The sequence below is a fragment of the Sapajus apella genome, unplaced genomic scaffold (genome assembly GCF_009761245.1).
Source record: "Sapajus apella isolate SASKATOON/1434 unplaced genomic scaffold, GSC_monkey_1.0 scaffold46, whole genome shotgun sequence".
In the NCBI taxonomy this organism is placed as follows: Eukaryota; Metazoa; Chordata; class Mammalia; order Primates; family Cebidae; genus Sapajus; species Sapajus apella.
Genome location: NW_022436986.1, coordinates 7890345 through 7918214, shown reverse-complemented (window position 1 = coordinate 7918214; position 27870 = coordinate 7890345). Strand labels below are relative to the sequence as shown.

At 37.4% G+C, this 27870-nt stretch overlaps 1 protein-coding gene across 5 annotated transcripts; it reads right to left on the bottom strand.

Moving 5' to 3' along the window:
* Window positions 1-820: 820 nt before the first annotated feature.
* RNF20 (ring finger protein 20) lies at window positions 821-27870 on the bottom strand. 5 transcript variants are annotated; one of them, XR_004257487.1, is made up of 20 exons: window positions 26488-26633; window positions 21745-21912; window positions 21482-21629; window positions 21147-21329; window positions 18453-18571; window positions 16205-16351; window positions 15769-15846; window positions 15458-15577; window positions 13205-13384; window positions 12102-12237; window positions 11655-11776; window positions 11164-11534; window positions 9801-9918; window positions 9071-9220; window positions 6609-6821; window positions 3207-3332; window positions 2903-3043; window positions 2121-2222; window positions 1526-1882; window positions 821-1434 (listed from the first exon to the last, which is right to left on the bottom strand). XR_004257487.1 is itself a non-coding variant. In XM_032240224.1 (20 exons), the coding sequence occupies exons 2-20, from the start codon at window positions 26614-26616 to the stop codon at window positions 1706-1708; spliced, it is 2928 nt and encodes a 975-aa protein (XP_032096115.1). In that variant the 5' UTR covers window positions 26617-26639; window positions 27787-27870; the 3' UTR covers window positions 821-1705. The 5 variants fall into 5 exon arrangements, 4 of the variants coding, with proteins under 4 accessions (XP_032096115.1, XP_032096118.1, XP_032096117.1 ...); XM_032240224.1 differs by adding an exon at window positions 27787-27870 and having other exon boundaries at window positions 821-1882; window positions 26488-26639; XM_032240227.1 differs by adding an exon at window positions 27729-27790 and having other exon boundaries at window positions 821-1882; window positions 26488-26639.

Below are 27870 nucleotides of genomic sequence, written 5' to 3'. Positions count from 1 at the left end.
GGAATTCATTGCAAATCCTGCTGATTATAGCTGGTGACCACAAAAGGACACAGAATTTGCTCTTACCCATCTTCTAGGACAGGTGGTGATCAAGAAGGATCCACTTTACACAACCCCTTGCCAGAGATTTATAAAACCTCTGGTTTGCTGGTTACTATAAAACATAATGCATTTGGGCATGGTAGCTCACACCTGTAATGCCAACACTTTGGGAGGCGGAGGCAGGCAGATCACCTGAGGTCAGAAGTTTGAGACCAGCCTGGCCAATATGATGAAACCCCATCTCTGCTAAAAATACAAAAATTAGCCAGGCATGGTGGTGGGCACCTGTAATCCAGCTATTCAGGCAGCTGAGGCAGGAGAATTGCTTGAACCCAGGAGGCAGAGGTTGCAGTGAGCCAAGATTGTGCCACTGCCCTCTAACCTAGGCAACAAGAGCAAAACTCCATCTCAAAAAAAAAAAAAAAAAACCACACACATAATGCAAGAACTTTCACCCTGAAGCTAGAAGCAGCACTATGCTCCCCAAAAAACAAAAACAAATTATAGTCTCTTACCCTGCATAGTGAACTACAAAAGATAACTGAGTAGTCAAATAAATTAATCTTTTAGACATAATTTCTCCATAGAAGAGACTCAATAAAAGAACCAGGAAAAAAGTGCTTCAATTAATCAAAGATCTAAATACTCTAAACAAGGCCAACCTCTTAATCTAAGCTGATTATTTCCATGCAAGAGAGTTCAATTCTAGAACTGCAGGTATAAAATCATCTCATAATAACAAAGACAAAAGTTTCAAAGAAAAACCGTAAAAACAAAATGCAAACTGAATCCTGCTTTAATTCAAACTTGTGGAGTATAAAGTCCTACAGAAACATTACACACAGAATTTTCTGGGATCACAACAACCCCTATAAAAAGGAGATGAGTAATTCATAGCTTACCAAGTTCTCTCTGTATCAAATTCCCAGAATACCCAGAAGATTTCTTCACCAGCTCAGTCCTGTTCCCCCACCCTCTTCAATCTTTATTTCATCAGAAGACAAAGGGTGATATTATTTAAAATTATTCCGGCCTCAAGAAATTTAAAGACTTGAAGTAGCAGAGCATTCAAAACTTAAATAACTCTAACAAGAAAGCTAGCTGATCTTACAAGTTACTCTGCTAGTAAATGGGAAATGAATCATCCTGGACATAATTTCATTAGGGCTGCAAACCACCCAGGGAAGAGGAGCACAATTACACCATTTTGTAATCCACATTCACAAAAAGTTTGCTACACAAATGAAGAAAACTTTATGTCCCAGACAACTTATTTTTAAAAATATCACTCCCCAAAAATAGCCATGTCTCCACGTTTGTTCCCTTTTTCATACCAAAAATACCGACTTGATTAACTCAGGAGGAATAGACAATCCAAGATTATACAGTGGGCTGGAAAAAGAAAGCAGGAAATAAACAAAGCTGGGAGGGAAGACAGAGTTGTTTGTTTCTAATTCATTTGAAACCCAAGGCTTGTATTTACCAGTCCTTTCTGCTAACATCACCCAGCTGTTGAAGAGAGCCTGGAAGCAGTCTGTAGAGGAAAGGCAGTTGACTGATAAAACTGTCCTACAAGTGACAGTCAAGAAGAAAAGAGGTAGACGTTTGGTGGTTAATGAGTAAGTGCCTGTCTAGCCAGCTCCTCTTCTTCTCTTGACTTGGATCAACCAATATAGATGCGATGAAAATCATTGGCACCAAAAGCAGCATTACACTTGGGACATTTGCGCTGGCGGGTGTCATAGCGTGTCTTCACACACTCAAAGCAGAAGACGTGAAAACACTTAGTAAGAACAGCATCCTTTTTACGCATGTTACAGCACGGACAAGTCAGGCGTGCCTAGAAGGAAAAGATGTCAGAGTCTGAGCAACCTTGAAAGTTTACGATTCAAATGGCTCTCATATAGTACACAACCAACAAGAATACCCACAAGGCACTAAAAAAGAGCATCACCACCCCCCCCAAAATAAACCATTCTCTGGTTACCATCATGTAAAGTTCAGTGTTTATTCTTCCAGTCTATTAAGCCTCTTAAAGCCTTGCTAAAAAGCAAATCACCGAGGCATTTTTTTCTAACCTTGTAATCCTTAATCTCTTCCATCAGAATCTCATCACACTTGGGTACATTGTCTGGTTTCTTTGTGGTCTCCAGCTTCCTGCGAAGTCTAGAGATGTCCTCCTGCGGTAGGACAGCATACCCATTAGACACACTTACCCAAATTTGCCATTTTTGAGAAAAATAGTAGTTCTAACTTGAGTTTTCTATTGTGGAAAGAAAGAACTTTCTGGCTTTTCATGTCCAATTATCTTGTAGAAATGTGAAGAATTGCAAATGGCAAGATATTTTCTTGTTTCACAACAGGCAATCATAATCATATCCTCAAATTAGAGATGCATCTAACTATTACCAATTCAGTCCTGCAAGCACACATCTAAGAGTTTAGAGGATACCCCACTTTGTTTTATGGTAACTAGTTTTAAGCTGAAGGTAGACTGGTTTAAAATAATTGAGATTTATGGATAAGGACCGAAAGACATCATGAGAAACGGCTGGCCTGACAAAAATAGAGAACTTATAGGAGATCTTTAAAATACTCTACTGCTGCTATGCTGCTACTTCTTTAACAATTTACCAATTCATTAATTTAACAACTATTTATTTTGTGCCTTCTAGGTGCAAGGCACCATAACAGGGTCTGGGGATATGGCAGTGAAGAAAACAGACTTACTCTCTTCCCTCAACAAACTCCCTCAAGTCTAGAAGGAAATGACATATACTGGACTAATGATTCTTTCATATGGGTCACTTGGGACCTCAGAAAACATCTAAAAGGTGACAAGAAAAGACAACTGCCTTACCTGGGCTCGTTTGAAATTGAACATGTCCTTTTCTTTGGTAACACTGTTCTCCACAATCTCATCTTGAAAATCATGTAGCTTCTTCTGAGCCAACTCTAGTTGTGCTTTGAGGTCATCTGCAAGCTGGGCTGCCTCCATTGCCTATGTGGGATATACAATTAAGTAACACCATTGTATCACATCTTATTCCCAGTGAGGCAAAATGTTAGCCCAAGTTGAAGGAATAAAGTGAACTTATAATTTCAACAGTGTTATCCTTATTTGTTCCTCTAAGACTAACCATCATTTGATTAATCAATCATACCTTGCGTTTATTCATCTCTAAGGCTTGGGTCCTAAGACCCAGCTCTTTCTCCCCTGTGCCAATGTTGTTCTGTAACAGATGCTCCTTCTCTTCCAGTTTCCTTACTACCTGTAGCTGGGCATCAACCTTTGAACAGAAAATCAGATTTTAACACACACACACACCCAAAAAAAAAAAAAAAACTATTCTGCTAATCTATAAACCCACAAAATACGATATGTTAGAAATCTCAGACTATTACTGATTTTGCCCATGAACCCTTCAAAATACATCAAGACTATGATAACTGGAAGGTATACTTTTAATATGAAATATTGTGGAAGATTCAAATAAGAGTCTGAAAAATGACTGAAAAGATTCTTTTCCAAATTGCCAAAAATAGAGAATATCACATGCTAATGCTCAAAACCTGGCAACTCATACTATAACATATAAATTAGAACTCAAAAGTTGAAGAGCACTTCAGAATGGCTAGACATCCTAAAGGAGTCTTTTTTTGAAATTAATGCACAAAGTAGACTCAAACAATATTAAAGTGTAAAAAGTAAAATCACACACACCCACCTCCTAACCTCACCCACAAATCATCTCAATATGTGAAGGTAACCATTCTAACAGTTTCTCATGCCATCTTCAAAAAGCATATCAGAAAGATAATCCACCATGATCAAGTGGGTCTCATACCAGGGATGCAGTGGGGTGGTTTGATATCCCCAAGTCAATAAATGTGATACACCACATAAACATAATTTAAAATCAAACGATCATCTCAATAGACGCAGAAAAAGTATTTGACAAAATCCAGCATCCTTTTATGATTAAAACCCTCAGGAAAATTGGCATGGAAGGGACATACCTTAAGATAATAAAAGCCAGCTATGACAATCCCACAGCCAACATTATACTGAACACAGAAAAGTTGAAAGCATTCCCCCTGAGAACTGGAACAAGACACAGATGCCATTCTCACCACTTCCATTCAACACAGTACTGAAAGTCCTACCAGAGCAATCAGACAAGAGAAAGAAATAAAAGGCATCCAAATTGGTAATGAGGAAGTCAAACTGTCACTGTTTGCTGATCACATGATCATATACCTAGAAAACTCTAAAGACTCTAAAGAACTGGTAAATGAATTCAGCAAAGCTTCAGTATACAAAATTAATGTACACAAATCAGGGCTCTGCTACACACCATAGCAACCAAGCTGAGAATCATATCAAGAACTCAATCCCTTTTACAATAGCTACAAAAAATAAGATAAAATACTTAGGAGTATATTTAACCAAGAACGTGAAAGACCTTGCCAAGGAAAACTACAAAACACTGCTGAAAGAAATCACAGATGACAAAAACAAATGGAAACACATACCATTCTCATGGATAGGTAGAAACAATATTGTGAAAATGACCATACTGCCAAAAGCAATCTACCAATTCAATGCAATTCCCATCAAAATACCACCATCATTCTTCACAGAACTAGAAAAAAAAAATCCTAAAATCCAAATGGACCCAAGAAAGAGCACATATAGACAATGCAAGACTAAGCAAAATGAGCAAATCTGGAGGCATCACATTACCCAACTTCAAACTATACTATAAAGCCATACTCATGAAAACAGCAAGGTACGGGTATAAAAATAGGCACATAAATCAAAGGAACAGAATTAAAAACCCAGAAATAAAGCCAAATACATATAATCAACTGATCTTTGATAAAGCAAACAAAAATATAAAGTGGGAAGGGACACCCTATTCAACAAATGGTGCTGGGATAATTGGCAAGCCACATGTAGAAAAATGGAACTTGATCCTCATCTCTCACCCTATACAAAATCAACTCAAGATGAATCAAAGACTTAAATCTAAGACCTGAAACCATAAGAATTCTAGAAGATAGCATTGGAAAAACCTTTCTAGACATTGGCTTAGGCAAAGACTTCATGACCAGGAACCCAAAAGCAAATGTAACAGAAACAAAGATAAACAGATGAGACTTAATTAAATAAAAAACCTTCGGCACAGCAAAAGAAATAATCAGCAGAGTAAACAGATAACCCAGAGAGTGGGAGAAAAATCTCTGCAATCTGCACATCCAACAAAAGACTGATATCCAGAATCTACAAGAAACTCAAACAAATCAGCAATAACAAAATAAAAAAACCCACCAAAAAGATGGCTAAGGACATGAATATACAATTCTCAAAAGAGGATATACAAATGGCCAACAAACATAAGAAAAATGTTCAACATCACTAATTAACAGGGAAACATAAATCAAAACCACAATGCAGTATCACCTCACTATGTGGGAATGGCCATAATAAAAAAATAATAGATGTTGGCATGGATGTGGTCGAAAGGGAACAACTGTACACTGCTGGTGGGAATGTAAACTAGTACAATCACTATGGAAAGCAGTATGGATATTCCCTAAAGAACTAAAAGTAGATCTAATAGTTGATTCAGCAATCCCACTTCCAGGTATCTACCCAGAGGAAAAGTCATTATACGAAAAAGATACCTGCACATGCACGTTTATAGCAGCACAATTTGTAATTGCAAAAATATGGTACCAGCCCAAATATTCATCAATCAAGTGGATAAAGAAAATTGTGATATATATATATATACACACACACAAACAATGAAATACTACTCAGCCATAAAAAGGAACAAAATAATGATATTCATAGCAATCTGGATGGAATTGGAGACCATTATTTTAAGTGAAGTAACTCAGGAATGGAAAACCAAATACTGTATGTCCTCACTCATAAGTAGGAGCTAAGCTATGAGGACGAAAAGGTGTAAGAATGATACAGTAAACATCAGGGACTTGGCAGAGGGAGGTGAGGGAAAAAAAGACTGCACACTGGAAACAATACACACTGCTTGGGTGATGGGTGTACCAAAATCTTGGTATCACCACTAAAGAACTTATTCATGTAACCAAACACCCCCTGTTCCCCAAAACCTATGGAAATTTTAAAAAAGTAAAATCACACATACCTCCTAACCTTATCCACAACTCATCCCAATATCCAGAGGTAACAATTCTAACAGTTTCTCATGCAGCCTTCAAGAAATTTTTTAAATACACAGTACAGGCACACAAGTAAATATACACTTTAATGCAAAAAGGGTAACAAAACAAGTCACTTGACTATTTTAGACATGTTTCCCTAGAAGATCCTATTTGTTTTGACAGCTACACTGCACTATTTTGTAGGAATAACAGTAGAGATGTATAATTTATTTACCAATACCCTAATGATGAACATGTAGTTTCCAAGTTTTTTTCCAATCACAAAAAAAACACAATAATCATTCTTTAACTTGTATCGTCTTCAACAACCCTACTTCAACAGAATAGCAAGCTCTACTCATTCTAATTACCTGAGTCTTCAGAGTCAAAACCTGGTCTGCCAGCTCCTCCTTCTCCTCTTTAAGCAACTTATGGATCTGATTGGACTTGATACGCTCTGACATGAGCTTGAAATTTGCATCATCCTTCTCCCGCAACTGCTGCATCAAACGGATATTTTGTTCCTGCATGTCTTCAAAGGCCTGGCCTGTGACATCCATCTCAGAAAGGAGTGCTTCTTCTTCCTAAAGGAAGGAGGAAGAGATTTCATTTTAGAAGAATCTTCCAACTTCAATGGATGAGCACAGGAAACTAAACTTTCCTACTATTCATTTAGATATAAATTAATTCAGTGACCGAGTTTTAAGAAGCTGTATTTTGTCACTAGGCATACAGAAGCTCTATTATGTGAAGTCACTGGCACCAATTGTTGGTCTGACAATTATTAGTTGATCTGTACTCAATGTCAATTAAAGCAGCTACTTATATTTACCTTAATCTAGGCAAACGGATCAAGCAGCAGTTGGTTAATAGTACTTCCATCATAACCTCTCACATTTTCTCATGCTTTTCTACAATTAAAATACTGAATCTACAGGATTTCCAGCAGATGCAAACATCCAAAGCCTCGTTAACAATCTGATAGGTGAAGATTGGTATCTAATAATAGCTTTAATTTATATCTATCTCATTATAAGTGAGACTGAGGATCTTTTCATATAATTAAGACCACTTGTATTCTTTTCTATAACCTATTCATTTCCTTTGCCTATTCTTCCATTGGATTTTTGAGTTTTTTCTGCCTATTTTAGAGGGTTTTTTTTTTTTTTGTAATCAGATAAGCCTTTTTTGTAATAAGAGTTAAAAGTATTTTTTACTTTTTGTCATTTAATCTTTTGGCTTTGCTAACAGTATTTGTTTTGTTTTGTTTTGTTTCGTTTTGTTTTGTTTTTGCAATGTAGAAGTTTTGCATCATTTTAAAAAATAACTCAAAATTATCCATCTTTCTTTCATGTTTTCTAGCCTTTTATTCATAGAAAGGTCTCCATACCACATTATAAAGGAATTTAATGATTTTCTTCTAACTTTTTGATGGATGCATTTTTTTAAAATACTGTATCTATGATCCATTTGGAAATCATCCTAATGTAGAGTGTTCAAATATGTATCTAACTGCTTTCTAATGCTATATTTTTTACTTTTGTCCCATCACTTGTCACAGTTTTTCTTTTCTCCATGGATTTAAAACTATATATTTAGCATATAATAAATATCCTGTGTACTTTCATCTATTTCTCAAGTTTCTATTCAGTTCTAATAGACTGTCTAGCAATCTCAAGCTATTTTGCCTACAGAAACTTTTATGTTTTAACATATGGAAGAGTCCCCAGTGCTGTTCTTTTTAATTTCTCATTACTCATTTACTTTTCCGTATGTACTTTAAAACCAGTTTGTCTAGTACCAAAATAAACAAAAGCAAAATTTTAAAACAGCACTTTTATGAGATCACATTACATTAATACATAAACATAGAAAGACTTAATATTTTCAAGATAGTCATCCCATACAAGAACACAATGTCTTTCTTTTTACTTGTTTTAGAATCTTTAATAGTACAATTTCCTGATAATTATCTTAAGAGAGGGAAAGAAAAAAGTGGCAATTACCAGATTTAAGAAAAGTCAAAATTATACTTTTTAACAAAAGGAATGTGTTTAGGATCTAATGAAGTTCTTCTTTTCAAGTCACTTCATAACCAACTTACCATTAAACCTACTCCATCTCACTGTCATTCTGCTATTGCTTAGAAACAATGAAGGTGTACTAACAGAGAACATATATATGGTTTTTCCAAGCATTTTCAGTATCTTTATTATTGAATGTTAATAAAAATTCACTGGGATTTAAAAATAAAGAAACATATATTCATTATGAGGAGAACAATCTCTAAAGTTCTATGACCCCAAAATGGCCATAGTTAACATACTGCTTAATCAATATATTATTATACTGGTTAATATATTATATCCTTATTATACATAAATCACATATATTTATGAGCATAGTTTTTCTGTGTAGTATAGGTACTACATAGAAATACATAATAATATATATTTATAAGAGTAGTTTTCTTAGTTTCATATATTTGTAATCATAATGTATATTAAAATCTTACATATGTTATTTTTCATTTTACATTCACTATAACCCTTAATTCTAAATCAGCAGAGAAAGACTAGATCTTCAGTACATGTCTGAACAAACCAGCTATCCATTTAAATAAAAGTCAATTTCCTGCCTCACAAATACACAAAACAAAATAACAGAAAGATGAAAGACTTGAAGGTAAGAATTAAACACACACACACAAAGAAAAAAACACAAATTAACAATCAAAAAAAGACGAAAATACAAAAGCAAATTTCACTGGCAGTAACTTATTGTCAAGTAACATCTATTCCAAAAGTCCATTAAATAAAGAAAGTGTGTCCACCTGCTTGGCCATGGCTAGCTTCTTCTGCAGGTATTCTATCTGCTCCTCCACTGCCCGGATCTTCCTTAAGGCATCCTCGTCAGCCATTTTCTTGTTCTCTTTCTTCTCTTTATCTTCTAGATCCTTGAGTCTTTGCCTTAGATCTTCCAACTGCAGGGGGAAAGGAATCACACAAAAATAAAAAGTTATAATACATTTTTAAAAATCAATTAATACTGTACAAAGATGGGGGGTCCATAATACCAAAAAGGTCTTCACAGAATATGGAACAAGATTAATAATATACTAAAACATCACATAACAATGTCTGTTTTAATGTCACTCCATTCCACTATGACATGCCTCTATGAGCAACATTTTTGAGAAGTGCACATGTACCTTTCTTTAGAATAGTGGTACTCATCCCTTTTTTCAGGACTCAAAATTTTAAGAGCACAAGACATTCCTCCCAAAAGTAATCAGAAAAATGTAGCAATGAATAACATAGGAAAAACAGGGAATAAATAATTTGAAAACCCTACTCATAATCCCAGCGATTCAGATATATTTTACCATCCTATGGAGAGTTTTAAAATCTCTACTTTAGATGGTCTTTGAAAAGGCAGAAAATGTTGCATTTAAACACCAATTTTAAAGATAAAGAAAGAAATTATATCCTTGGCAAGTATGAAGGAAAATCTCACAAATGAGGATTTTAACCAGAAGTACAGGTAATAGCAGACCAGAATACCTCTGCCTTAGACTTCTTCTCAGCTGCCATCAGCTGAACTTTGTCTCTCTGTTCCTTTGGGGCAGAGCGGTACATATCTAGCAATAGTTTCATCTCCTTTTGGCTCTCTTGTGCCTTCCTATGACAGGGGTAGTAGAGGGAGGGGAACAATGAAATGAGAAAGTAAAGGTCATCAGAGCAAGGGAATTGTGAATTGAGCAGAATATTTTAAAACAGTTTCATTTTACATTTCCTATCACACCTAAAAGATAAAATTTTGCACAGACTATCACGAGACTTTTGGATATGCTTAGAAAGTACAGAAAAGTAAGCCGTATAAAAATGAATCATTTCTCCCTTCAGACAAAATCCTCTAACACAGTTATAAAACAGACATTTGTGCACTTGTTATACAAGCAAACTTCTGTGGCTCCCAACCCTGAATAACTGAGATTCAGTAGGTCTGGGGATTGAGTCCAAAAATGTATTTAAACAAGTCACTCAGATGATTCTGATACCACACCAGAAAAAAAAAAAAAAAAAAAAAAAAAAAAAAAATTCCCTTAAAAAGATCAAGAGGTAGTAAAAAAAAAAAGGGAAAAATCTGCAAGTCTGAGATATATTGTTAATCCTAGAATTGACAGCTGGATGATTAACCATCAGCTGAAAACAAACTTCATCTCTTATTAAATTACTGAACCGCTTTACTACACTTATATATATACCAAAGGAGTTCAAGCATTTTGAACACAGTGGTCCCTCAAATCCAAACATCAACAAAGAGTCAATCACAGAAAATAAGGAGCAAGAAGTAAGCCGTTCTACCAGAGAAGTTATTGATTATACAGGAGGAGAAGGGCCAATGTGTAAGCTTATGACACAGAAAAATTCACCGAGTTAAAGATCTATCTTAGTGCTTCAATGTCTACAGGAGTCAATCTCCTAAAAATAAGATCTGGCATATTAACAAACCAGTTAACTGTCAGGCATATTGTCCAAGTTACAGTGATATATAAATACCCCACTTAGTATCACTTAAATTACAATTAATACCAGCAATCTGCCTAAATCCAATGAAGAGCAGTAATTAATTTCCAGTAATTCTCAGGAATGTTACCTCAATCACGACATCCTTTTCCTTAATTTGGATTCATAAAAAAAGGCTACAATCATCAGTTTACTGATATTGATCACTGAACCAAAGTACATAATAGCCACGCAGGCCATTTTGGCTGTGCACTTGAGTAAGATTTGAAGCCAAATTAACTGTACAATCTAAAATATTACAATAATCAGATAAGTCATGCCATCAATCAAACATTTCATGCATGATGTCTTAATCTTATCTTTTCAGACAGAAACTGCTACTCTAAATATGACTTACTTGAGTTCAATCTTCAATTGTTTGATAATTTCTGCTTCCTTTTTCCTTCCATCATCATGTTTGCCTTTCTCTTTATCTTTAGCAGGATCTCTCTCTTTTTCTGACTCTTTTAGCTTCTGCTTCTCTCGTTCTCTCTCCTTCTCCTTCTCCCGTTCTCTTTCTCGTTCCCTCTCTTTCTCCCTCCTTTCTCGTTCTCGCTCTTCCTCATCACGTTTAGACTTGATTTCATTGGCATCCTCCTGAGATGCCTTTGAAGCTGAGGACTGGGAAGATATGTCCTCAGAATCTGGTTTTAGCTCTGCAGGCTCATCCTTAGGGTCCTCAGTACTAGACTGGGACTGGAGGAGGGCACTACCACTACGCAGACGTGTCTGGAAGAACAAAGAAAAGAAAGACACACATCTCTTACCATAACCACATTGCCCAACTCATTCAAAAACAGCCTTACGACACTGATAGCAAATAATATTTATTCTATTTCTTCTAGTTACCTTGTTCAGGTCAGACTGGGCTTCTCTCAATTTCCGCTTGTATCTCAGCACCTCCCCTTTCAGCTGGTGATTGTGATTTTGGAGGCTACTGATGAGGTGGCGCATCTCCCGGTTTATAGGGCCTTAAATACAGGAACAGCAATGTTATGAGGAACTGTGGTAAGGGCAAAGGCACAAGGAGAGAAAGTGCAGAATACATCAGGGGACACTGAGCATCAGGGAAAATTACCAGAAGAAAGATTCCTTCTCAGAAGATGAAAACAAAACTGGTCAACTTGAGTTGAAAAACAAACACCCAGGCTGTGAACCATAATAAATTAGAGGATTTGATTTAAGGTACTTTAGGACTTCTGAGTTGCAGTTAGCATTAACAAACCCTGGGGTCTGTTATATCTTTCAAGGTAGGTATTTACAGCAAACTACAGCTTGGAGTGAGAATCATTATACCTGCTTGTTCATTGGCAGCAAGGGTCTGCTCAAATTCTATCCTCAGCATTTCATACTCCTTGCGGACCTGGGCCAATGTATCTTCTAGCTGAATTACTTCAGTCCTCAGCTTCTTATGAAGACTAACCTCATCTCGCTACACACAGGTAAAGGAACCAATAAAAAATTCTTATTAAAGCATAGAAATAACACCATATTCTATTATTCTGTCTCCTAAATTTGAACTGTAAGACTCTAAAAGGAAATATATACATATCAAGAAAATAATGGATTACTCTGAAAATCTCTAGTTCAATCTATACTTAATGAACACCAGAGATCCACAAAAGACTAATTTGGAAACTGACAGGATATTAAAAAAATAAAGAAAATGACCCCCAATTCTGAGAATATTACAATTTAGTTGGAGAACTAAACTATAAAACAGTATATAAACATATATAAAATAGTATTCAATTCATTTGTCAGGTATATATTAAAAGACCAACTACTATAACCATGACCCTAAAAATGATGGAACATACAGAAATTAATATATGAATAAAAGTTACTGTCTTTAAAAAAAAAATCATCTACTGGTGCCATTATATGCCATAATGGCATGTAAGTAATTTTGCAGCTTCTGCCCACTATTTTCTCTCATACACATAAGCTCTAGTCATATTAAACTATTTATTATGCTCTCTCATACTTTTATATATGCTGTTTTCAAGCTGAGAATTCCCCTTCTCCTATTTTAACTACCAGTAAACTTGTATTTATCCTTAACATTCATACTTTGCTTTCTCAAGTGGAACCAGGGAATTTCCATAGTCAAAGCAGACGCTCTGTTCTCATCTATCACATCTTTTAGCTATGCTTCCATTGTACCACATTGCATTGTAATGAATACTGTTCTCCCACTACTGCAGACTACAAGATCTGTGAGGGCAGGAATTCTGTTGTCTCATCTTTATATGCCTAATACCTACCAGAGTAAAGAGCCACAGCCACTCTATGAATGAAAGCTGAATGAATGGAGGTTAAATGCACATGAAGGATTAAAATTGTAAAATTTAGGAGGCAGGAAAGCTTATATACAGAAGACAAGGCAAGGCTGTTACCTCAATGACCTCAACCTGGTGCTGGTGGGTTCCCCTGGTGCCTTGAAGCAGGGTTCGAGCCTCATCCAAGTGTGCTTTCAACTGTAGGCTCTCATTATACAGGACAGAGAACTGTGACTGCATGCAGCGATATTCTGGAGTTTCCTTAACGACTTCTTCCACTGCACTCCGCAATTCCACCTTAGGAGAGTCCAAAGCAAAGCAAAGTCAGAAGCAGAATCTAGCATGTGCCACAGAGGCTGGACAGGAAGTAACATTTTGAACTCACTGTGTCCTACAACAGTGAGACAATTTTAAAAGATTATGAAGTCTATCTACCCATTGTTCTAGGTATATAAAATCTACCCCAAAATTAAATTAGACTAAACTAGGAGATGGTACCTGGATACACTGTATTCTTTCCTCCTAGAATTCTTTTGATATGTGTTTTACATTCTGTGTCAACTGAGCCACTAGAAGAGTGAAATTTGTCAGGATGCTTATTTTAAAAACATAGCTGAGAACCCCAGTCACTAACCTGTTCTCTTTAATAACAGTAACCGAGAAAAAAAAAATTTACAGGATATCAAAAATAGTTATGCCTCTCCTAAGCAACTATCCGCTTTAATTACTCAAACACTTTTAACTGATTTAACTTAGGTTGTTTTTGTTTTGTTTTTTATTTTTCAGTTCAAATATCTTTATTCATATCATTTAATCTACAAACAAATTACAAAATAGAGGTAACTATGACTGAAAGAGGAGTGAAGAAAAGACTTCCAGAATCTCTTTTCTTCTCCTAAGAATCTAAGAAGAAAATTCTTCTGGGGAGGTTTGAAGGCCAATGGGATCACCGATCATGTTTCTTTCTCTGTTTTGGTAGCAAGAAACTGCACAGCCAAATCTGTGAAGCCACAAGTACTGACATGTGAATGGCCTCCCTCCCAAAGTATATACATGCCCCTTGCAAACATCTTGTATACAAGTCCCACTTTTTTTTTTAATGCATTTTTGGATCCTCACCCTAGTTTATCCTACTTCTCATTTTTCTCATCAACTCCTACATTAGAGCACCTTGATTTAGTCTTTGTACCTTGCTTTAAATCCCTTTCAGAACAAGGTAGGGTACATATAATAAGTAAATATGCAAGTAAAGAAGTAACTATATCAATAAAACTTTCATTTTTTGTTTCACCTAGCTTTATTAAGGCATAATCAACCAATTAAAAATACACATATTTAAGGTATACAGTGTGATGTCTTGCTATACACAAACACTGTGAAATGATCACCACATTCCAGCTAATCAAGAAATCAATCACCTCACAGTTACCTTTTTGTGTGTGGCAAGAACACTGAAGATCTACTCAGCCTATTTCAAGTACACAAAACAGTATTAATTATAGTCACCATGCTACACATCTCCAGAACTTACTCATTTTGCATAACTAAAACTTTGTGCCTTTTCCCTCAACATCTCCCCATTTTCCCAACCCTGGTAACCACCGTTCTACACTCTGCTTCCATGAGTTTGACTTTTTTAGAACCCACATGTGAGATCATGCATTATTTGCCTTTCCGTGCTCCATTTATTTCAGTTAGCATAATGTCCTCTACGCATACCCATGCTGTTGGACATACACACACACACCACATTTCTTTATCCATTCAGTGTACAGATCTTTCGTCACCCTGATTAGGGGTATTCACAATTTTTTTAATGCTATTGTAAATGGAATTGTTTCCCTAATTTCTTTTTTATATAGTTTGTTGTTGGTATATAAAAACACAACTATTTTCATAGGTTGATTTTTTTAACCTGCAACTTTATTGAATTCATTTATAGTTCTAGCAGTTTTTTGGTGGTGCCTATGAGGTTTTCTATATATAAAATCATGTCATCTATAAACAGAAACAACTTTACCTCCTCCTTTCTGCTTAAGAGGGCTTTATTTCTTGTCCTTGCCCAATTACTCTGGCTAGGACAAAAGTAATATGAATGGTTATCTTTATCCTGTTCCTGATATTAAAGGAAAAGCTGTCAACTTTTCACCATTGGGTATAATGTTGGCTGTGGGCTTGTTTTATATGCATTTATTATGTTGAGGTACATTTCTTCTACCCCTAATTTGTTAAAAGTTTCATCATGAAAGGATGTTGGATTTTGTCTACATTTTTCTTATCCCTCATAAATATGCAGATTCACAACTATGTGTATACGTGAGTTGATAAGCAAAATGTCTGATTTTCTGCTCTTCACGGATACGTTCCTACCTTCAGCTTTTCATTTTGTGTGGTGACCTCCTCAAAGTCTTGCCGAAGTTTCTCCAGCTCACATAGACGGTTCTGAGCCAACTCTTTGTTCTCCTCAAGCTCTGCGTTCATTTCCTCAAACTGGAGAAAAGTAGAAAAATAGAGAATAAATAAGGAGTCTTCTTAAATCATTTCCATTTCTAAGCTTCCTATCTTCACTGATCTGCCCTTCCAGCAAAACCCCATGATGTCACTTGTGAACACAATCCTAACTACATAAGCGCAAAAGCTGACATAAGGTCCAAAACCATGTCCTGAGTCCCTGACTTTACCTTCCGGGCATTGATGGTGATTGTGCCGCCATAGAGACTGCTCCCCGCTCCATACACCTTATAACCTTTCGAATTCACCTACAAAGAAGACAAAATATACATATACACTGTAAAATATTACCATACTCTAGCTGATCAACAAATCCATCACCTGACACCTACCTTTTTGTGTGTGGCAACAACATTTAAGATCTACTCTTGTACACAATACAGTATTAATTATAGTCACCACACTACACATTGCCAGAACTTATTCATCCTGCATAATTAAACCTTTGTATCTTTTCCCCAACATTCAACTGATAACCAATGTAATTTCAAAGGACGTACTTTTAAAGGATGAGTTTTTTTCCTCAAGTACCACACCCCAAGGTCAGTCTTCCTGAGAACACTCCTTAAAATGATTCGAGTCTCCAAGCCATAAAACAGCACTGACCCGTTCTAGGACCTCTGCTAAATGTCGGTTGAGTCGCTGTTCCCTCTTTCGAATTTTGTCAATATCCCACTGCAAGTCATCAATCATGGACTCCAGGACAGACACTCGTGATTCAGCTGTCTCCACTTTACTCTGCAACTTGGAGAACTACATCCCAAAGACAGACATTCAGAAACATATAGCAAAATAGACCAAGTTAGAAAAGGACTGCCTAACATCACTAGCTTAAGTTCCAAATTTCACAATATTAACCCTTGCTTATGTGTAATTATAGAAAAGATGCAAATAGAAGATGCTTCACCCTCTTCCCAATGCATGATTATAAAATGAAATCATGGCTTCTTCCAAGAATTCTGGGTCAGTTGTAATCATAAAAACATTAAGTCTAAAGTCTATAAGAACTCTCAAACAAAGAAAAGACATCTAAGATTCAATAATTTTTCTACCTCTGAAAAGCACCATATCCCTGGACAGACCACAAACTCAAAAATTTTTGTATTTTTTAAGACAAAAGATAGTATCTTTCACTTTGTTAAGCATTTTAAAAAACAAATATTTTTTCAAGAAAACCATTCTCACCCCCAAATTTCTCTCTCCACATTCCTACCAAAAGTAATCTATATAGAACAAAGGGAAAATTTCCATACTCTTTTTCAAGCTCTTCCCTGTTAGAAAGATATTTTAGAAGATAAATATTTTTTCAAAAAAAAAAAATTTTTTTACTCCCAAATTTCTCTTTCCACATTACCACAAAAGGTAATTCATATAGAACAAAAGGAAAACTTTCAAACTCTTTTTCAAGCTCATCCCAGAGCAATCTGGAGTCAGATACTATACAGTATAGATTATACTACAATCTAGACTCAGATACTCTGTTTATTTAGGAGCTATACACAAGCTAACACTATTTAGTATTTTAACTACTAAGCTGTTACATGTTCACATTAATCTATATATACCCATTGTGCTAGGTTTTAAAACAAGGGACAACAAAAATTCTTTGACAGTCCTCCCATCAAGAGGTGGGATCTGTGTCCCCTCCTCTTGAATCTGGGTCAACTTTAGAGACCCAGTGGAAATGGCACTACATAATTTTGAGGCTGTATCAGAAAGGCCACGTAGGTTCTACCTGGTGATCTTGGGATGCTCACTGGAAGAAGTCAGCCAACATGTAAAAATCCCAACCATCCTGAGACTACCATGATGGAGAGACAACCTGCAGGTATTCCAGTGGACCACTAACTCAGCTGACAGGAAGCATCAACAGCCAGCTATGAGGGCCAACTTAGACCTCACACAATTTAGCAAACAACTGCCCTCCAGGTTCGTAATACTATCTGAGCTTTGTCAAAGGGCTAGAAAAGGAAGACCTCTCCATCTTGGTAGCACCTAGACAATGCCTTAAAACATGACAAAAGTATTCTATTTTCTTACTAGATTCCAATTTATTTATAAGGGCTGCTACATTCTAACCCCTTTGAAGGTTTGGGAGAATCCATATGAATTAATTCCCCAGATGACATTCATGCAACCAGCCCACTGGAGTATAATAAACAAAGGCATATGAAGAACAAGAGCTTTGAAGTCAAACTGACCCACAGTCACAACACAGCTCAAGCACTTTCTAGCTCTGTGCCCTCAGAATAATCACTGACCTCTTTGAATTTGTTTCTTTGGCAATAAAATGTAGCTGTTTTGCCAGTACAGATAATATTCAGAAAGTGCTTAAATGCTAGGCACTAAGTAAATGGTAACTACTAAATCATTAACATGAGAATTCAGTGGCCAAACTAAGGTAGGTAGAATTCCAGTAGAATATCTTTTGAATTAAATCAAAATGATAATCAGTAGTATCAGAAAAGTCGTATAAGGCCTATCATCACTTTATCTTGATCATTTTGTGTAAATAAATAAATGCCCAAATCTTGGCATGGTTTAATCATGGGATTATTTGTGCCCAAGTTTAGGCTGAAAATTCACATTTCTCAAATTCCTAGGACATCATCAATACAGTAGTTTCTACTTCCTCATTCTCTGTTGAATTTCTACCACGTCATTCCTCAATAACGTTATAGTCTTTTATATTTTGGGTAGTTAATTATTTGGAGGTTTGGAGTTGTGTTGTGTTTTGCAAAACCCTCTATGATAGGCCTTCTAGAGTAAGGTAACCTTTGAGGTGCTCAGAATTCTAAGTCAATGTCTGCCACAGCCCACTAGACATAGCCATCTCTCCTTTCTGGTTAAGTACCTCCTGAGACATGGTGCGATGCTTTTCCTGAAGAAGATCTGTCAATTCCTGTAGTCTCATATTCTCCTGTGCAAGGAAAGAATTCAGCTCCTGCACTGCTTCCTCCACTATCAGATTATCTGGGGAAGAAGAACTATACTTTAATTTAGCATCTATAGTGTCAAATTCTAAAACTGTGTATCCTTGGCCAGGTATAGCAGCTCACGCTGTAATCCTAGCACCTTGGGAAGCCAAGGCAGGCTGATCACTTGAGGCCAGGCATTCGAGACCAGCCTGAATAACAAAGCAAGAATCATATGCTCTTATCACATATTCTCATATCATATATTCTGAAATACTATGTTAGGGGCACTTCTGAAGCTCAAAAAACCAAAATGTACTCTACTATTTACAAAGCAGGTAGGTAAATCTGTATTAGAACTTATTACACCAAAATGTACACTACTATTTACAAAGCAGGTAGGTAAATTCTTATAGAACTTATTACACCAAGTTAATAAAATTAGAGTTGCAAATATTATAGCTGAAATCCAAATGTTATTAAATGCAACCAGATACTCTCAGGATATATGCCACCCATCAGAAGGAGTTATCAGGAAGAAAAACATGTTCTCTCATATTACCTCTTGGCATTACTCTTAGTATCAATAGAGAACAGGTTGGTCATGCGGGGTTTTTCATGGTTCTTAATCTAGGATTGCCCATCAGAATCATCTGTAGAACTTTTAAAATAGATGTTTCCCTAGGACCTATCTCACACCTTCTCACTGAGAACCTCCATGGGCAGAGCCAAAAAGAATTATGCTCAGAGAACTCCAGAGGTGATTCTGATTCATAATCTGATGCCAGATACAATACTAGAAACTAGAGAAACAAAGAAGGGTGAGCCAAACCCCTATGTCGAGACACAGTTTAGCTAGGAACATGCAAGTAGATATAATAAACGAATACAAAAATACAAAAGTCTGAGAGAACAAAAAACACATTGTTTAGAATAGTTAGCTTTGAAAAGTGAGAATGGGGGAACATTTGTAGTCTACTAATTTGTATTTCAGACTTGTATATTTTTAAACAAATACCTGTTTTGCTTATAATAAAATACAGAATACATAATCTAATGGTAAAGCAAAAGAAACCCTTGGCCAAATTTTCACAGGTCTTCTACAAGCTGCTTAATTATGTTGACAATTTAGCCCAATTACCCTCAACAGCAAAATTACAGAATAATACGTACATGCTCATCCTATGATTCAACCTGCATTACACTCAATTACCTTCAGAAATGAAAGGTTAAACTTTATAAGCATGGAAATTAAGATATTATCATTAGAGCATGATTATTATTGAAAACATGAAATCAAGGCATTTATTTGCATTTGAGAAAGTTATTTATGTCACAGATGAGTAAAGATGTAACCTAGCTACACAAATACTTTACTGTACAAATATAAATTTTTGCATTAACTCTGAATAACACAATTACTCCAAATAACTATTTTATTTCAAATAGACATTCTTTTATCCATAGAATATTTTCTTATCATCCTTTTAACCGTACAGATCATCTGTCAACTCTAAAACCTGCACCAAGTGTTTCTAAAAACATTAGAGATAATGAAAAATAAAAGTCAAGTAAAAATGAACTATTTCAAGTCAAAATGCAGTATCTAATAAGAAATTATTAAATAATTGTTAATATTTAAAATAAAGTATTATCATTATAAACCAATAGCCTACATACACTATAAAAATATCCAGCTATCAGAGTTGTTTATTCAATAAAATTAATTCTGCTATTTACAAAACTGTCATTAATAGAGTGTACCAGTATGGAGCTGATAAAATCTTTCCTCCGTTTATTTATTTTTATTTTTATTTTTTTTTGTAACGGAGTTTCGCTCTTGTTACCCAGGCTGGCGTGCAATGGCGCAATCTTGGCTCACCGCAACCTCCACCTTCTGGGTTCAAGCAACTCTCCTGCCTCAGCCTCCCCAGTAGATGGGACTACAGGTATGCGCCACCACGCCCAGCTAATTTTTGTATTTTTAGTAGAGGCGGGGTTTCACCATGTCGACCAGGATGGTCTCGATCTCTTGACCTCATGATCCACCCGCCTTGGCCTCCCAAAGTGCTGGGATTACAGGCGTAAGCCACCGCGACCGGCTCCTCTGTTTATTAAAGGACTATCCATGTAGCTCAAAATGAAAAGTATTGATAAAAGATTAATATGCCATAGTGAAGATATTCTAACCAGTAATATTGAAGGTTAGAATTTTAAGAAATGTAATTAAAAATAAATAGGTAGCCCAGGTACAGTGGTTCGTGCTTGTAATCCCAACACTTTGGGAGGCCAGGAGAGAGGATCTCTTAAGGCCATTTGAGATCAGCCTGAATAACATAGCAAGACTTCCTCTATACAAAAAATTTTAAATATTAGCCAGCTGTGGTAGTACATGCCTATAGTCATGGCTACTCGGAAGCTGAGGCAGAAAGAATGCTTGAGTTCAAGGATGCAATGGGTTATGATGGTGCCACCGTGCTCTGGCCTGGGTGACAGATTGAAACCTTATCTCTTAAAAAATAAATAAAAAATAAATAAAAATAAATATGTAAGTTTGCAAACTACAAATTGGCATGCAAAAATGAGTTCTTATTCCTCCTCTACTACTCCCGGCCTCCAGGTTCTTGCCTCACCTCCACTGTTTAGCTTCCGGGATAAAAGTTCCACTTTTTCTTGCAATTTATCATAGACAGTCACAATCTGGGACACGGCTCGGCGGGAAGACTCCACACGTTCCTGCAACTGAGACTCCATCTCTTCACTGGAACTGCTGGCCAAAGTAGCAAGGAAAGAGAAAGCTGGCTCTTGCCCTTCCCCTGAGGACACGGGGGGAAAAAAAGAAGCCCCCCCAAAAATTAAAACTGGAAATAACAAAATCCGTTGTCTTTTCCTCAAATGAAAAGCAAGCAAAGCAATACTTCAAAAACCCAGATAGCATGCAGTGATAGAATCCATCATAAATACTTGCCTCTCTCTCGGTCATCTTTACGTTCCTGATTGCTATCAGAGTCTGGTTCTGGCTCAGGCACAACAAGGGCTTTTCTTTCTGTGAGTAGGTCTCCCAAGCCCTGCTCCAGATCATAACGTTTAAGGATGATACGGATGTTTTCATCAAACTGGAGAAGAGGTAAGTACAATTATGAAGAAACAAAGGACCCAACTTTGGAAATGAATAGTAAGGAGAATTAAATTGGTCAAATAAAAATCTGAGCAAATAAACAAGTTAGCTACCTGACTCCAGTATCGGTTGACAATCAATAGAGAGGCATCATCAGTGGCCTGTCGTCGTTCCAGTTTTTCAATGTGCTCACGAAGCTCATCTTCAATGGCCTGCCGCTGATCCAACATTTCTGCCAGCTTGCGGTTTTTGGTTTGCAGTGTTCGAATATCTAGCTCCTCCTGCCCAGTAAACCAATCTTATTAGTCTCCACAAAGAAATTAGAAAAATGAGCTGTTAACAAGGTCACAATAATTCATTAGTTATTTCCTATAAATAAAGTTATTGACTTTTTAAAAATCTTACAAGTAATTAAATAAGAGGTAGAAGCAGAAGAGATAACAGGTATGTGATGATGTGAGGAAAGAATAACACATACAAATAAACCAGAACCTCAACCACACCCATCTCGCTGTTCTAGTCACATGAACATCTAAAAAGCAATGCTACTTTAAGGCTAGAGCACCCATCTATCTCCAAAGCACTACACTTCATTCAGTAAAGACTTCAGCAGCTGGATCCTTGTCTATCCCAGTTCCTGCCAATATATCTGGTGACTTTGACATACATGTGGACAAACCATCTAATCCTCTAGCATCTAGGCTATCAGTATTTCCAGTTCCTTCACTCCAACGATTATCTCCTCCACTGTGCTTCAGCCATGCATTTTAAAAGCCACATCTTGGACTTTTGTCGTTATCTGGAACTGTACTACATCTAAAATCTTAAATTCCAACTTCCCATTCCCTGAATAACACCACATCTTTCAGATATCTCAAGCCCTTAACCCAATATACCAATCCCTTTACCTCATTTAGATCTCCAGAATGTTAAGTTCTTTTCTTTCTCCTTTTCGGTCCCCTTCTATCTCCGCTACCTTCCGTATCTTAATCATATGCTATATAATACATTCCTTCAAACACCTGCCTAACAGCTTCCTCAGTTCTCTGACTTTAATCCTTTTATTCTACCTTCGTGAACAAACCCCAGTCTGAATTAATCCAGATATCTGACTATTCCATTCCTGTACCCAGTATGCTGAGACTTCTAGAGAAATTCATCAAACCACAGAAACCAGTGCCTTTACAAAATGAATTCTGAACCTAAACAGATCTTATCATGTGTCCAGAAATGTTTCTTTATCAAGTGAGCTGTCTCCCATTCTCCATCAAGGCAGCATCAACGTCTACCAAACCCTGCCCCCTTTTATATCATACTAAACAGATGGCTTTATTTCCTATTTTAATGAGAAAATAGAAGCCATCAGAGAGGAAACACCTCAATTCCCCATCTCTTTGACCCATTCACATAATTATGCACACATTCTTAAAACTCAGCTGTGCTCAGGATCCTGTTCTCTTCTCTCTCTACAAAACCTCACTCCATTAGTAATTTCACATCCCTCTCAATATTTTTCTCTCTCCAGCTCCTTCCCTATGACAAGCCAGGGAGGCTTTGGCGGGAGGTGGGATGAAGGAATGTAACAAGCAAAGAACCAGCATGTGAAAAAACATTCTTGCTTTTCTGAGGAATTAAAGAAATCAATATTTTAAAGTAAGAATTGTTTATTACAGCACCAATTTTGGTTTCATTTTTCTCTTTTCCATTTAGTTAAAACACTTCTAATATGCCAAAGTAGTCAACAGTTTTCCACACTGTACCAGTTTATTAACACTATTAATAAACTCTATCTTCAAACTCTTCTCTGAACATTGCCTTTCCCTTCTTGCTCTACCTGAAACCTGGATGAGAACACTTCTTCCCTGCAGGCTTCTCCAGTGGTGGCTACTTCTCTTCTACACCCCTTGAAGCCCTGGAGAGATGAATATCCTCTTGTTTTCTATTGCCACTTCCAGGCAATTATCCCACCTTCCTCCCTAAAACCTACCTCTGCAGTTCATGCCATTAGCCCATACCACCTGCCACCATGCTCTGTTGAATTCATCCATAAATGCCTACCTCGTTTCCTCACATTTCTCAAGATTTAGCACCTAGCTTATTATCACTCTCCAATACTTTTCCTGTCATCATCCTTAATGACTTCAAAACCCATACAGATAATCTTTCCTATACTTGGATCATCAAGTCATTGACCTCCTCTCCACCAATGATCTTGTCCTCTACCTCCTTCGGTCACCAACTCCCACATTAAGTCTTACTTGTCCCTACACGTCCTCTATAAGCTCAATTTCAAACATCTCATTCTTCACAACTACCACTATTTTTCCAGTTCACTCTCTCCAGTTTCCTTACTCCAAAAATCCTTCAACTTCTCCAGGATCTACAATCCACTGGTCCTATACCTTTCACTTCTCTCACTTCCTTCTGTACTGAACTTAAATTCCCTGATCAGTCACTATATAGTTATCTACCTCACAGCAACACTCCTTTAAAATATTGTCTCTACTCTCTTTTCCCTAATTCCTCTCCTCTCATATTCTCTTAAGCTCCCTGAAAACAGGTTGCCATCCCCACTAATCCACCAATGTAGGTGTTGTGGTATCTCCAATGAACTCTGTATTATTAAATACAACATCTCAGTCCTCTTTTTACTCTCTTTGTTCCAACCGAAACCTGAATGAGAACACACCTGCAGCACCTGATCAACTCCTTCTTGAAATACTTTCTTCAGTGGGCTCCTGGGAACCCAGTCTCTCTTACCTCATTGGTCCCGCATTGTTTGTATCTTTGATTAGTCCTTTCTCATCTCCTTGACATGAAAATATTACAGTGCTCCAGCAGACCTCTTTATTTATGCTTATTCCTTAAAAGAGTCTGTAGTCTCAAACATTTAAACACAACTCACAAAACGATGATTCCCAAATGTACAGCTTTAGCCAGACCTCTGTCCAGCATCCAACTTATTAACTACCTATCCACTCAGAGGTAAAATAAATATCTCAAACTTGTATGTCCCAAACCAAACCAAACTCAATTCATCCTCCATGACTCCCCAAAATCTGCTCCTCTCTGGCTAAGTAGAAACTCCAATACTTTCAAAATCCTGGGGTGATCCTCCCTCCTGTCTTTCATGTGAGTTATCCAAACCATCAGCAGATCTTATCAATGCCACCTCCACAGTGGTCCAAGCCACCATGATCTCTCACTAAGATTACTGCAAAGGCCTCCCACAGCAAACACTCTGTGCTAAGTCCTGTCAGCCTGCCACATTTCAGCACAGCCGTGGTGGACAGCTCCATTTACGCTGCCAGTGTTTCCACTTGAATTACCCTTGGGAGACTCAGTTTTCCTGACCCACAATCACAGCTGGCACATAACAGCAATCTAAAAATGCACAGGAGGCACTGCTTTCAAAGGCAGCCTTCAACCAACTGGAGCAGGGATCAATGGATACATGCCTCAGATCCCCACATTTGGAGAGATGGAGTTGTAGAGGAAAGGAAATAAGAAGGAATGAAGAGACGGCTCTGTTAACTGGACCCTTGTTTTATAACCCTTGTTCTTCTATAGTCTCCAAACATAAATCAGAGCATGTTACTCCCCTACTTAAGGCCATCCAATGGCTTCTCATTGCCTTCTGGATAAAGTCCAAACTCAGGTGTGTGCTATGTGCTTTCCCTAAGTATATGCTTGACCCTATGAACAGCACATATCCCACTCTAAATAGTCTATTCCCTTGTCAGTGCTACCCTACAAACTAAGGTCTAGGGGCTGTCTTCAGTGTAAAGCACAGTGTCTGGCAAATAACAAATACGCAACAAATATTTATATATTGAGTGAATAAATGCCTTTGGAATGCATGATGTAAGGCAGTGCTAAGACAAAACCACCTCCTGTCGGCAACATTAAGTACCAGAACCCCAGGTAGTCTCAGGAATAACACATCATCAACAACTTACTATGAATGTTCCTATTATTCTGACTCAAAAAAAAAAAAAAATCAACCTCTCTAAAATAAACCTCAGCTTCAAAATCAAGTAAGTAATAGATGTAGTTTTGCAAGCCATACAAATGCAAAACATTTTAACATCACATCCCCATGGCTGAGTTTCAAAAAGTAAAATCTTGATCCAGATCAAAACCTGTAAACTTCTGATGTCTAACAGATATATAACATTACTATGAGATTTTGGTATATAACACTCATTTTGTCAGCTCCATTAGAACAAGGATAATATGTATGTTATGCATCATTATATTATCTAGTCCAATATTAGCTACAAATGGCTCACATTTATTGACTATTTACTATGTTAAATGCAAAGTGTTAGTCCTTAACAGGGTCTCTCATTTTATTTGCATAAAAATCTAATGTAGCAGGGACTCTAATTACATTTACAGACAAGAAAATGGGCAAAGGAAGGCTAACACAGATCAGCCAGGTAGGAAGTGGTACAGCTCAGAGTCAACCCCAGACAGTCTGGTCTCAGACTCTCACTTTTCACCAAGCTCTCAATAATTACTAAACTGCCTCTTAGAATCTGGTACTGACTCTTTCAGGGAATGAAAAATAAATGTATATCTTCCCACTGCTAAATACCTACAGTTAATGTTGTATCAGGCACCACATTCCCAGATTCTCAAAAGAATGTAAGTACACCTCGAAAACAAAGAACTGTAAATCTACCTCTCCTCCAGAACTGACTACCATATCATTTTACCTATTTTCAGCCTGTTTTATTTCCCTCTTCTTTTCAAAGAGCTTCCCCATACTCCAGAAAGCTGCCATGAATTTTTAGTTTCAAGTTGCAAATGACAGAAGCAAAGCACACTTTCATAGCATTGTTTCCTCATACCGTTGAAGAGACACCTCCTAGCTTAATTGTTTCCACTGTGGTCCCCGAATCTTCAACAGCTGTCTTCTTCTCCGGAGGCACGGAGCTGCCAGGTTCTCCAGCTGCTCTTTTATTTCCAATTCCTGACATTTTGGCAGATGACAGCCGTTTTCCTGATTAAAAAAAAAAAAAAAAAAAAAAGGCAAACACTGACATAATATATGTAAGGAAATCAACAATAAAGAGAGTACACCCATAATGTAAAAACTAGCACTTTTTCTGGCCAGCCCTATAACCTGGATCCATTAATTCCACATCCATCCCCACATTCCTCTTGGAGAAAAAAAAAAAATTAAGTCGTGGAGTAAAAGTCAAGGTAAAATTTACATAAGAAATGACACAATGGGTAAAGAGTGAAGAGACAAAATATGAAGTTCTGCAATCTCCCTTCCTACAATGCCAAAATCAGAAAAGTGCATTCTGATTATGCCAGAAGTTAAAACGACAGTGTTGGAAGAATCACAGAGCTGAAAGAGATTCGGGAAATGCCTACTAAAGTCATTAACGCTAGGCCAGTCAGTTGTCATCTCTGAGCCTCAGTTGCCCAATCCAGGAATAAATAACCACAGTATATACTTCCTATGCTTATTATTTTAAAAAGATGATATAATTATAGAAAGAACTTGGCACAATGCAGAACACAAAGTAAGCATTCAGAAACTCCAGCTCTTCTTCTAACGTGTGCATTGTCTCCCTTTTTTCCAAACTCTCTCCACTATTTTGCGCAACTCTACGGAAGTTAGACCTGGGTGCGAATCCCAGTTCTGCCTCTTAGAGAGCCGTGCTGCCTTGAAACTGAATTCACCAAGAGCTTCAGTTTCCTCAACTGTACAATATTAACGACTGTATTTTTCATCTGCCCTGCCTACCTCCCGGGGTGCTCAAAGGAGGCGGAATGGATGCTAAAGCACCTTGGCTACTTCAGGAAGCAACCCGGCCATCACCGAGACCGACAAGGCTAATTTGCTTCCAATTCCAGCTCCAGGAGACGCCTATCGCTGGCAACAACCTGTGTAGGACCTCGCCTGGAGAGAGAAGAGACAGAAGCAGAACAAGGCTGCAATCCATACTCGCGAAGGGCCAAAGACCTCAGCCTCAGCGTGGATAATTGCAGGCCCAGGAGACTGAGGGCCCCAGAACCGGAGAGGGTGGAGGGTCCTGAGGCCCAGTACAGTCCTGTTGCGCCCTTAGCGTGGTCTAACCTAGGTTCCTTGAACTGGCGCCGCCCAGGAACAGAACTCGTAGCAGTTACTCACTCACCGAGGCCCGGGCAGCGGCTCCAGCTCTCACCCCTGACCCGCGGCGGAGACAGGGCAGAGCTTCCGGGAGGCGGGGCCGTGGGGA